This window comes from Equus przewalskii, chromosome 14, assembly GCF_037783145.1.
Source record: "Equus przewalskii isolate Varuska chromosome 14, EquPr2, whole genome shotgun sequence".
Classification (NCBI taxonomy): Eukaryota; Metazoa; Chordata; class Mammalia; order Perissodactyla; family Equidae; genus Equus; species Equus przewalskii.
Window position 1 is genome coordinate 22,669,951 of NC_091844.1, and position 13,641 is coordinate 22,683,591.

The 13,641-nt window shown below is 35.1% G+C and overlaps 1 protein-coding gene across 10 annotated transcripts in view; it reads right to left on the reverse strand.

The window, feature by feature from the left end:
* CTNNA2 (catenin alpha 2) overlaps positions 1-13,641 on the reverse strand; it is a 1,089,251-nt gene that overhangs the window by 30,899 nt on the left and 1,044,711 nt on the right. For all 10 annotated transcript variants that reach the window (XM_070573725.1, XM_070573723.1, XM_070573722.1 and 7 more), the window contains 2 exons: positions 10,354-10,459; positions 6,648-6,782 (listed from right to left, as the gene is read on the reverse strand). In XM_070573725.1, coding sequence (XP_070429826.1) covers positions 6,648-6,782; positions 10,354-10,459 — 241 coding nt within the window. The remainder of the gene's footprint in view (positions 1-6,647; positions 6,783-10,353; positions 10,460-13,641) is intronic.

Here is a 13,641-nt window from a genome sequence, read left to right on the forward strand (position 1 = left end):
CCAGATAATATTTAGCATCTAGTTTTAATACTCTTCTCTCTTTTTTACTTATTTATATTTTATTGTATCAACTTGTTCACATTTTAGCTTTTTCTTCAACTGCCTTCAGTCCAGGAAATATTGGGGCATGTCCATGTAGGAACAAGAAAAAAATCACAATAGATCTAGGTAACCAATTTAAAATAATATATTTCTTGACTAGAGCTGACAAATCCAAGTGTACACAGAAAAACCAGAAAGCAGAAACTGAATTACAGATACTATTTTTGAAAAAAAGGTATTCACTCAACACTTTGGCATCCCATAATTATTTCGTTCAATTGAAGGGAACATATATATCTGGACTTGCTCTCACATATCAAAACTAGTTAAAAATGGGAGGCGGGGGAAGTTCCTAAGACACTATGACAGACATTAATTATTTAAAACATATTAATAAATAATGAACATCTTAGAATAAAACCAGACAATTATCACACATAGACAATATCTCAAAATTAGAATATGCCTCATGAAAAAATGTTATAAACCAGTACTTCTTAAAAGGGTTGCCTGTGTTTCACAAATGTCAAAAGATATATGCAATCATTGCCCCTCATTTAGGTATCTCTCATGTGCCTAATTTCCAAGTTCTCACAAAATATTACTAGTCATTGGCTGCCAAATAATCCTCAGAATATTAACTGAAATCTAAGGCATTAATTGCTAATACATTAAAGTGTGAATTATTTGCCTTCCTTCTTTGAATTAGAGGCTTTCAAAACTTGAAAAACTTCTAAAACTCAAAGGAATGAAAGTTCATTTATTGAACCACAGGTGATGGCATTGACATTTCTGAGACAGAGGCACTCTTCTTAAAGCCACTGACCCCTTCTACTCTTACAAGCAATAATGCCTTCAAACTAAAATAGGAACTCCTGGACCCACAAGTTCAGGTGATGCAATCAAATCAACTCACTGATTAGATCCAAGTTAGGTCAATCTATGTCTCCAATTAAGGTCAAAAAAAGTTATTTTCTTGGTTCATGTCCCAGCTTTGCCACAATAGAGTCTGTTTTCTTATTTTAGAATGAGAGCATTAGAATATAAAGTTGTTTTTCTACACATAAAACAATTCGGTAAGATAACCAACTGGTTTAATTTGATCAGTGAATAACTGATTTTTTTCAATGAATGGAATTGATCTCATAAGTTTAGGGTCACCATCATGGAGTATGTAACTAAAAAGCTACTTTTTATAAGAGAGAAGTATACCATCTTCCTTTGCACAAGACTATTTGAATTCAGGGAGACAACTACACAGGTATGGTGTGACAGACACAAAGCTTCCTATGATGCCTGACACCCAAGAAGATTTTTACGTTTCTTATAAAAAATCCTATTTCCCATTTTTTCCAAAACAATGCCTTGAGTTTGTTAAATGTCATTTTTATAACATTGGGAGAATGAATTTGCACTAAAAAACTACTTAAGGGTTGATTTTCTCTGAAAGTTTGCATAATTTGGGTTGTGCAAAAATCAGTGACCATGTACACTGCTGCAAATATAACTAAGGAAGACCACGCAGGAATCAGAATTTAAGTGGTTATAGTTTGATTATCATTACAGATTAGAGGGGTAGGCTTTTGGGAGAAAGACTGAATTATGCAACAACCCATCTTACAAGCAAAGTTTGTGCAAAGAACTACTGCCACTCTCCAAATGGAAAATTCCCGTTTAATTTTTTCACTGTTACTGTTAGAGTATTTCCACTATCCCTCCCATCCAGATTTATCATCTGAAGTTTGTTTTAATCTTACTCTCTCTAGATCTGTACTCTCCTACTCTCCCTAGGTCAGGAAACGTCCTTTGAGCCCAAACACTTAATGGCCAACCCTCTGGAAGGTCTGAATAAAATTCTTTGGAACTGCTGTGAATTCCCTGAACACACACCCTTTTGTTCAAATGAAGCACAGAAATGCATTCCAAACTCAAAATGAAATAGCTAGCAATTTAGATTTTTTTCCATTACTACTACACTTTGATCAGTGGAGATAATCAAGAATTGACAACAGACAGAACCAGAAGATATTTTAAAAAAGGCACTTTCCCTAAAAGAGGTTGCTTAAAGTATGGGTCTACACAACTAGGTACAATGCTTGTTTCAATGACTATTTCATCCCACTGCAAAATACTGTCTTTGACTACAAAATACTTTTCTTTAATAGGGGGAATACAGAACTTTTCAGATAAAATGCAATTCTCATCTGAACCACAATTTTTTTTGCATATACATATAGCGTTGGACAAATAATTCTCACATTTTCTTTTCCCTAAATTGTACTATCAGATATAGTTGTCAACCATTTGTTCAGCTCTTGTTTTTGCTTATTCAGGAAGTAAGGAAGTAAATGTCCAATCAAGGGTATTTGTTGTGTGTGTGTGTGTGTGTGTGTGTGTGTGTGTGTGCGCGCGCGCGCACATGCACACGTGTGCATGCCTGCGCATGTATATATGTATCTTTAATTATATGCCAGTTTCAGGTAGGATTGATTTGAATATTATCAGTTTCTGGTATTTTTATGAATGTTTTTCATTTATCACCATGAATATTCATGGTGATTTTAATCGAGTCCAATTTTTTTAATGTGAAACATATGCAATAAGAATGACTGTAACTCACCTCTAATTTCCAATTTTCTCTTTACCAATTCAAATCCTACCAGTGTCACAAATTATGCTCGCTCACCTTGTCAAACTTCTCTCCATAAGCCAATTGAGAGAAATTCAGATTTGGAAAGGAGGGATTGAAATGGCAAAGAACAAAAGTGTACATTAGGGCAAGTTACCAGTCTTTTGGGAATAGGTCAGGGCTCCACTCAATCAGTCTGAGGACGTAGGGAACTAACATTCCTCACCTCCAAACTCTGTTCCTATATTTTGTTAGTGTGAACAAAGACATTTATATGCAATAAAATCTATTAAAACTCGTAGCATTTTTGTGTGGAGTCAGCCATAAGTTACATCAGCATCCCTCCATCTCTGACCCGAACATCAAATTCCTGTCCAGAGCAAGGTTATTGCTCTTGTGTTCTGACTTTATTGTTATAATGTGGCTCCTGTTGTATTTCATAAAAAAAATCCCAAACATTTAGGTGGAATTTTTCAGCTTTATCAGAATGTTTGATGTTCAGCATTCTACATTCTAAAATCCTACATTACTGTTTCCAATCTTGTTCAAAATAATGCACAAAGTATAAATCTTTGGGTAGCTAAAGATAATCAGAGCTTATGGAATGGTTTTTATTTCTCCAATCCAGGCGTATATCTCCATTTTTAAAAGAATCCATTAAATCCTCTGAAACATAGTGAATAAAAATTAATTAAAAACATGAAAATCAGGTATACAGATAATTTCCATATCACGGCATTGAAGCTTATTTGTATTCAAAATGTATTTACATACGTCAAAAAAAACTTGCCTCAACCTTTCTCCCATGATGAATATAATGGATATTACCTGCACTAAAGTAATTTCTGATATGCCATAGTTAAGTTTCTCTTTCCTTTGGTTTCTCTTCTTCCTTCTTTCATGCCTCTTCTCTCCTACCTTCCCTTGCTCCTTTATTTTCATACTTTTCTTCTTCTTTCTACTTTCCTCTTTCCCAAAAACATGTAAACTGGCTTAAGAGATTAAGTAAACAAACACTAAAATAAGTAAACAAAACAAAGCCAGTTTGTTAACTAACAAGTTGTTTAATCCTCTGAACTTTAGTTTCCTCTACTTTCACTCTAGCATTTCTATCACTGTATAAGTTTTCAAAAAGTTTTTTCTCTGATTACCCCCTTAGCAACCAGGTTGTGCCGAAATGGCTCAAAAATGCATCTTCTACTTTGAGATTTAATAAAAATGGCATCTCTTGTCTGTTGAAAAAGTTTTAAGCCAATGACTTAAAAAAATTGATTGCCAACCAGAAAAACTAATGGTGCTTCTTAGACAGCAGTTGTGTGAATGATAATACATAGGCATACATCCTGGATTGCTTTATTTCTCTAGTTCCTCATCATGACCCATGAAGAGCATTTGTACCCATTGTCCCCCATGACCTGTTGAGTCATCCTGCCCCACCTCTCAAGCCGAAGGCACATACAACAGAAGAGGCCTTTCCCAGTTTGTACACAGAATCACATAAAACATATACACACTGACATGGTATATAACTGTGCACATACGCATTTTTTTAACATGTGTTCATCATGCCAGCATGGGATGATAAAAACACGGTTCTCAGTTTTGAAATCCAAACTGTTGTTCTTGACAAAATGGAAATAATCTATCCAAATCTCTTCTGGTTTAGTAGAAACGTTGACTTTTAACAAATATACCTTCCTGGGGGCTTTCATTATATTTCATAAAAGAAGCTACAGCTTTGAATCTCATGTACATTAATACAGAGGGAAAAAGGAAGATTCAAATATTTCTCTTTTTTTGTTTACACATGATACTATAGTAGCTTCTCCTTAAAAATATAGCAATTTTGTCATGCCAGACAACAAAATAAATGGTGCTCAAATCATGGGTGCACTTTCTTGGCAAAATCATTGAAAGTTTCTGTGTATGGGGTATCTCACATTCTTGACTCTTTCAGAGCTTTGAAGGCGGTCACCTGTGGCTATTTTGTGAAATAAACATATTATATTTTTTTTCTTCATTGGCCATCAGTGAAGGAGGATGAAGAGTAAGATGGAGGCAGTGGCAAAGACAGCAGACTACAGATGCAGGTATGGCACCAAATAGCAATCAAGCTTGGAAAAAATCATGAGGAGGCCAAGAGCAGACCTACAACTGAGCAATATATAGCAAACCTTTACAATGCATTTGACTCAGAATAATTATAAAGTGGTATAACATTCCTCTAAGAGAAGCCTTCTCCCATGCAAGGATTTATGAACTTTGCCAATAAGACTCAAAGAAGGAAACAGGCTTCTTGATAGTGTTCTCAGTCTCAAACACCTCTGCAAATGCCAACAGTGCAAGTGATAAAAGCCAGTGATGGTTTGACTACATCTAAATGAGGAAAAGACAATGGAAATGAAACTCTGGAGGCAGTGACGAACAATGGGTACTGAGAGGATGATGGAAAGCAACTCTGCCAGTAAAACATCTCCTACATGAGCTTGTGGAGTCTGAGATCCACAAAGATGCTTTGCGCATCCATGTAAATAATAAGATTTGGAAAGTCACACATGAAAGCACACAAGGCAAGCTAAACAAACAGCACTCAGTTCCACAGGTGCTATGTACAGATGGACATGGAAGCTGAATGGTATGGGAAACTATACCATCGAGGCTGAAGATAAGAAAGGAAGCAAGGGAGATGCAATGTTTTGATCACTTCTTGGCAGAGAGAATCTTGGTAATTACCAACTCGGCAGAAAGGACACATTGCAAGACAGATTGCTCTTGGTTCTTGAAGAATGTTGAAGCAGGATCATTTTGGATATGCAAAGAGGTGACTATGCTTTGGGAAGAGGCACAAAATAGCCAATGTATTGGGCTCTAGGTGAGACTGCATGGAACAGGCTTTCCAGATGGCATCTCCATGCAAGCTAGGTCAGCTCTTTTCCCAGCTATGTTTTCTGCAAGCCAAACAATATAGGAACTGAAATCTTTGGGTTCAAGAATGATTTTTCCACATATTTTTATCAAACGGTCAAACTGCTGAATTTCTGAAAATGGCTTGGGAAAGAACTGAGTTTTGTAACCAGTTGGATTTCCACAAGGCATTCACCATGGTGACAATGTTATATTCCTGGTAATGCCACACTTAAAACAGAAGCATCATGGTTGACTGGGAAAAGAACTAAAGGTGGCAGAGCCACACTTCAGAATTTGCAAATAGTTTACAGTAGATGGCACCTTGTATTGAAAGAAAGGGACTGAGGGAGAAGAAGCCAAGGTGAAGAACCTCAACACATACATTTGGAAATCTTGCCAAGAAATCACGATTCTTCTATTCACTGACTTGTTATTTCTTTGCATTTGATGAAAATGGACCAGATACTCATATTTTCATGAGAAGGGAAACATTGGAGTGATTGAGCAAAGAATATATAATTGTTAGTGTTTGGCAACTATGTTAGTTTTTGGCAACAGCACATCAACCTGTATTAAATTCAAACATTTTCTGGCTTTCAAGGGTTACTGATAACCTAGTATGCATTGGAACCTGATGAATGAATTCCTATTGTTTTCATCATCTCTAACATGTGAACAAAATCCACACATAGAGAGGCTGGCTCCTGAACAGAGAATGAAAATTACTAGGAATAACAAAGGGAAGTAGACTCACAATGAGTAAATATACAAAAGCCCCAAATAATTATAATAGTCACAGCTTGGCAATGAGTTTCCAGGAGATGAAATTAGTTTTCTTATAAAGAATGGAGATTTTACAAGGCTAGTATAAACATGGGGTAATTGGAAAATCAAATTGCTCTTTGTGAGTTATTGTAAGGTCTGGAATAATGGTGATAACATTTACTTTAAAAAAATCCTCCCTATGAATCACTTTAGTTTGGTGTTTTAGCAGTACTGTTGCCAAGAATGCCTGCCTTGGAAGCACAACAGTAGGAACTCTAATTATGAATCCCAAATCCTGGCTTACCCCTGACACAATGAGCTCTCCTCCCAGATTCTGTACTTCTGCCTTCACCTTGCTGCAGATATTAAGCTGATGGCAATACAAGGCAATTCGTTGAAGGTAGGCTAATAAATCCTGCTTGCATGCTGAATCAGGACACTATAAAACATTAAAAAAAAGTGATCTCACTTAGCAAGTACTCTTCAGTTTTTAACACTTGCTATATAAAAGCTGTGAAAAGAAAAGGTTTCAGTGATGACACCTTAATTACATCCATTTAACTTAACTTCTTTATAGGGTATTTTAGGAAGGCTTGAGCCAATAGTTTAGAATGGTTAGCTCTACATTGATAAAATTCTATAAAAAGAATATTGAAGATCTTCCAAAAAGTCTTATTGGGACTTCTGTATATGTTTATGAGTATTTTTACCAGTTGTCTTCCAAAATGTTAAGAAAACTTACTATTCTATAGGTTTTTTCCTATTGGCCCATTCAATATTCACTATGTGCAAAGTTATTTAATACAGACAATCAAAGCAACAGATGCTAGAAGGAAACTGCTCTGTGTGGCAATCTCTCTGCCACAGCAGAGAAGAGAGTTTCAAACCAATTAGTTGGGGGAAAAAATCATGTTTCCTTTGGCTTCCTAAGACACGCATCATTCATTAAAGGAAGTCGATTGCACTTTTTGGATTTTCACATTTATCAAAATTTTAGCAACCTGATAAACTCCTTTTAAATAAGAGTCTCTGAGAAGGATTATAACCACTGTAAAAGGAATAGATTTGAGTGGAAAGAATTTGAAGACAATTGAAATAAACGCATATGAGTAACAACAGAACCCTCCAAAGGAGGCACCAGAGAGTCAACCATGGCCAGTGATTTTGAATTCTCTTTGTGACCTATGTGGGTAGATGTCCATCAAATATACCCTGGGCTTAGCTGAACATTTCCACAGACACTGACATGACTCCCTAAAACATTTCTGAGGCTTCAATGCCAATGGCTATCCTGTAATTAAAGTATATTTCTATTCTATCAAAAGTTCAGCTCCAGATTCTCCAGGCCATTCCGTTGTTCTGGCTCAATATGGCACTTGTAAAGGACATGTAATCACCTGATCCTTGATGAAACATGATAAGAAATAAGTAGCTACAGCCCAAACTGAAGTATCTTATTTAGAAAAAGAGTATGAGAAAAAGACTCCAGCTAAGTTTCCTTCAAGCTCAAGAGAGAGTATTCTTTCATTAATACTGTGAACCCAGTGGTTTCAACACAACCATTTATTTAATAAATGCAAAAGGGGTCTCTTTTATACACTACTCTTACTATTGTGGTATGTTTTTTCACTAACTGCATTTATCAAGAAAGAATCCCACAGAGACTGTTTTTAGCTTTCTGTAAGTGCCGAATACTATAATATTTATCCTTCTCCAGAGACCCATATTCTGAAAGGAATTAACTTTAAAATGATATCTCCCCAGAGGGTTGACAAGGCTTTCAATACAAATACCTTGAAGCAAATTAAACTGGAAGTTCTATCTCAATGGAACATTAATTAAAAATGCAATGGTCCATAAAAATTTTATATTGTGTGCATATCTCAAATCTTCATACAAATATTTTCAGGCAAAATAAAGGCAACCAATCCACTTCTTGGTAATGCTCATTCTATTTTATTATTTAAATAGAAGCATTTAATACACACATAAATGCATGATGGACCAAGAAAAATAACTTATATCATGGAAACAGGTATCGAATTTGAGAAAGAAATGCCCCATTCAGACAAAACATTAGCAAAAATTGCAAGTTGCTTCATAGCTAATGACAGTAAGAATGTCACAATGAGTATTATGTTTAATCTTCATCTGTCTATTTTAAAAGTCATCATTAAACAGCATTTAAATACTTTATCACTTAATCTCAAAATACATCTAGAGTGCTGAATCTAGAATTTGTGTGTGTGCACAAGCAGTGTGTTTTCCAAATATGAAAACTGTTTTGGGCTACGATTCAATTTTTTATAATTGTTGGAAATAAGGACCCAAAGATGCAAAATCAAAACCAATGATCACAATAAAAAATACTGAACTTGAGGAGTCTAAACATGTTGAGAAATAGTTTCAGCTATTGAAATTCAGAGTATAATGGAAAAGCTATCCAAACTCCATGCATTTTCACTCCAGGGAAGAAGTCCTTCCTAACAAAACCATTTTCAGAACCACCCACCAATCTCTGGTCACTCCACTCATTCCAACCCCCTCAACATTTGCAGAAAAGAATGTGGCATTCTTTTCTGGTGAGTGCATTTCTGGTTTTTTGCAAGCATACGTGCATATTTTCAAGTAAGTTTATTTTCTCTCTTCTCTTCTATGTGAGCTTTCTGGGGTACATATGGAACTCTGTAGAAAGAAGTGCAACTTATGCTGCAAGCCTGGCAGTTGAATTGCTCTGAAATTGGCAATTTAGTAATGACTTGGTCCTCAACTCCAACCAATTTTGGGGGATTCTCAAATTATGGTAATATTTAATGAAGCATCTTTACTATTGTTTCTCAAAAATTCAAAAGCAAGCAAAAAGCAGCCCTTTGGATTAGCCAACATATATGTAAAAAAATTAAAATGAGACAATCTGTTGGCTCATTTTAAATGTAATCCTAATAGTTTAACCATGTGTTTTTCTTTTCAGTCTTTAAAAGATGAATAAATTTGGTATTGACCCGAAGGATTCTAGAATCTGGGATGTTGAAGACAGCAAGTATTTAGAGGAAGAACCGAATATTAAGGAATGAGGAAGGAAAATTATAATAAGTAACTCAAATATCATAGGAGACTAGGGTCATCTATGGAGAAGGAAGCAATCCTAGATCTTTCAGTGTCTTTAGAGAGCATCACTGTATTGCAGTCTAGTAAGCAAATTCATGCTCATAATGTTGCCTCCATGTAAATAATAGTTTATATAATATTTTCTATTTCAGAATCTTATTTTATATTTTAAGACATTTTCCTTTTAAAATGATTCAAACTGTAAAACACTGTTGCTTAGTGGGAAAAGCCTCAGTTATCTGAAAAAGTCTATTGTCTAAAGTATCCTTAGAAGAACTGGAACATTACTGCAACAAGACACAATTAGAACAGGATTTTAGAGTTCCAGTTCAAGCCTAATAAAATGAAAAGTGTGGAAATAAGGTTAGATTGTGAACTATTTAAACGTGTATGTTAGTTCAGTCTGAAGCACAAAAGATACTCTGAGAATTTCAATTATCTCTGATGCTTTTGAGTCTGGATGAAAATAAAGTGGAAATCTGGAGGTTCTTGATTATGTGGATTATTCCCATTTATGCTAGAGTATAAATTATTATGAATCATAAAGAGCATTATTACAGTGAGATCAATATTAAGTACCAATAAGTAAAGTTTTTTCTTTCTCTTTCCCCTTATGCAGTATAACTGGCTTTTTGAAAGAGGACATCTGGGATAAGCCATTACTCGGTGGGGGTCCTCTTCTTTCTCGAGGAATTTTAGTCACAGGCCATAGGCGTCCCTCCTAAACCGAACTACCTTTCCCATTAGCTCAGTCTCAGCAGAGTTAGAGGGCAGTTCATAAAATGGGAATGATTCTCTACAATTCATTCTTCAGAGGCATTTAATAGGGTGCATAAAACCCATGACAGGACCCAAGTGCTAATTAATGATTCCACTCAGCATGTGCTTGCCTCTTATATTACCTGATCAGCCACAGCGCGGGCTAATTTGTCCATTCGAGAACCAGCTTCGGCAATTTTCTTGGCGGCATTAATGACATCAGAAGTATTTTTCAATGGGCCTTTGCCTCTGAAACAACATATACAACATAATTAGAAATCCACTTTATGACAAGAAATAGACAAACCTACCATACTGGTTGTCCAGGACTCTGCTTTTGTATTTGATTTGGCTCTGGCCATGCTGGAGGAATTTTGAATGTTTTCTTGACTCACTTCAATTTCCATGTTAACCATCCATTTTACTTCCACTCATTTTTAGGGAATATTTTTCCCTATTTTGATGTGCATGCTCACATTTTATCATCTGTATTAATTTCTATACTTTTAAACAGAGGGCTGTTAAAAATGATGATCACCACAAGGGCAATGAGAACTGAATATTTAAATGCTTACCATATGCCTATGCTGTTATACACACAACCTCATTTGTATTCATGACAACCCTAGCCAGCAGGTATCATCATTCCCATTTTAGAGAAGAGAAAGAGACTAAAAATGATAAACTCATTTAAGCTGATACAGGTCTTAAGTGATAAATTCTAAATTTAGATCAGGGCCTAGCCAAAATAAATGCACATACATTGTCTTTCATACCATGTTCAGTACTATCATTATATTAATTATATTTTTAAGTCCATTTTGGCACTTTGAGAAGCAATCGTCTTTCATATATAACTGAGCACTGTTTGGCCAAAATTTCAGAAATCTGCTGAACTTTTACTCTTGTTGGCCTATGTGCTTCTGGCACTGATTTTATGAAGGACCACACAAAACACTATGTGACAGTAGACGTCTTTATGCCTCCATACCACTGCCCCAATATTTTCACATAAGGTTTTCAATAAGGTAAACTGTTTAATATTACATGTGTCTTAAATGTCTATTATAAAGGAAAAGGAAACTATGCTGCATCATAAATCTTTAAACAAAATGTAGCATATGATATAACTTTTCTTTCTCTCTTCTTGAGAGGTAAATAAAATAATAGTGTTATCCTTATTTTATCTTTTTAGCATAGTTACTTATCCTGGTTTCCTTATGTGCATCTAAAAATCAACGCATTTTTTAAGGCTACAAAATTACATTCCTATAGTTAGAAGTGTGGTGAGATGTGGAGAAAAACTACTCAGAAGCAATTTATTTAGACCACGTAGTGTTATGTAGAGTGAGCAATGACTGCCATTGTTACATAATAACACTCTATAAAATGGAAGACTTAAAATGGCTTCACAAAATTAATGTAAATTAAGGGCAATTTTGTTCAGTTTCCCTCCTAATTTTCCTTCTGGTATTTTTTACATTAGTAGCTAAAAGTAAAACATACTGTGTTCATGTCAAGGCTTAAACACACACATAGAGAAATTCAAAACTTAAGATATTTCATTTTGCTATGGTAACATTAACTCTTCAACAAAAGACATTGATTTCTTTCAGTTGCTGCATAGATTTTAAAATATGGACAGGGATTTCACATGGGAATTTTACGTAATATGGATGAATTAAAGATTCTGTGACAATCTGGCTCCCAGTCTCTAACATTATTATTCTTTTATTATCTCTAAATAAATGTTCCTTGTTTTTGTGTTTTATATATATATATATATATATTTTTTTTTGGTGAGGAAGATTGGCCTTGAACTAACATCTGTACCAATCTTCCTCTATTCTGTATGTGTCATGCCACCACAGCATAGCTCGATGAGCAGCGTTTAGGTCTACGCCCAGGATCTGAAACTGCAAACTCCAGGCCGCTGAAGCAGAGCATGCGAATTTTAACCACTACACCACGAGGCCAGCCCCGTATATTTACTTTTTATGTACTTTTCTGTAGGTATATTTCATAATTTAAATAACGTTTATTCACTTATTTTTCTGTCAATCTGATGGATACGAAAAGGTTAATTTTGACAGAGAAGGCCAAGTCTCTTCTTATCATTTATTGACCATTATTGTTAATCATTCATATTTCCTTTTCTGTGAGTTGTTTATTCAAGTCTTTTGCATATTTTTCTATTGACTTGTTTGTTTTTACCTAAATTGCTTGACTAAGCTTTTTAGATATTTTGGATTCTGATCTTTTGTTAATTATTCATCTTGCAAATCACTTCTTCCAGTCTTATCCCATATGTTTACTTTTATTACAGTTTTTCTTAAAATATATTTTAATTTTATTGGGGTCAAACATATTAATCATTTCTACCAAAGTTTGTGCTTTTCACACGTTCTTTAAGAAGTTCTTCCTTACTGGAGGCGTTAGCTAATGCCATGGAGGTAATCATTTTGCAATGTATATGTGCATCAAATCAACACATTGTACACATGAAACTTACACAATGTTATATGTCAATTACAGCCCAAATAAAGCTGGAGAAAAGAAAGAAAGGAAAAGTTCTCCCTTGTCCCAAGATCATAAAAATAGTCTCTCATTTTATTCTAAAATTTTAAAGATTCCTTTTCATATTTAGATATTAAATCCACCTGCAGGTTTTTTTTTTGTGTGTGTGTATAAGGTGAGCTAAAAATCACACTCTTACTTTATTTTTCCATACCAGTAACCAACTGTTCATGGACTATTTATTGGAAAGTTAATCCTTTCCTCCATAGTCTTCTTTATCTTTAAGTTTTGTACCTTTTTATTTTTAAATTCTGTGTGAGTAAATGTATTACTTTAAAAGGCAAATATAGGGGCTGACCCCGTGGCCGAGTGGTTAAGTTCGCGCACTCCGCTGCAGGCGGCCCAGTGTTTCGTTGGTTCGAATCCTGGGCGCGGACATGGCACTGCTCATCAAACCACACTGAGGCAGCGTCCCACATACCACAACTAGAAGAATCCACAACGAAGAATATACAACTATGTACCGGGGGGCGTTGGGGAGAAAAAGGAAATAATAAAATCTTTAAAAAAATAAAAAAATAAAAAAAATAAAAGGCAAATATAAACCCATGCATATATTGTCAATTTATGACAAAGCACCCAAGAACACCCAATGGGGAAAAGACAGTCTCTTCAATAAGTTATGTTGGGAAAACTGGACAGCCACCTGCAAAAGAAAAAAATTTGACAACTGTCTTACATCATACACAAAAATCAACTCAAAATGTACCAAAGGCTTGAAGGTAAGACCTGAAACCACAAAACTCCTAGAAGAAAACACAGGTGGCAAGCTCCTTGACATTGGTCTTGGCTATGATTTTCTGGATTTAACATCAAAAGCAAAGGCAATAAAAGGAAAAATAAACAAGTGAGAC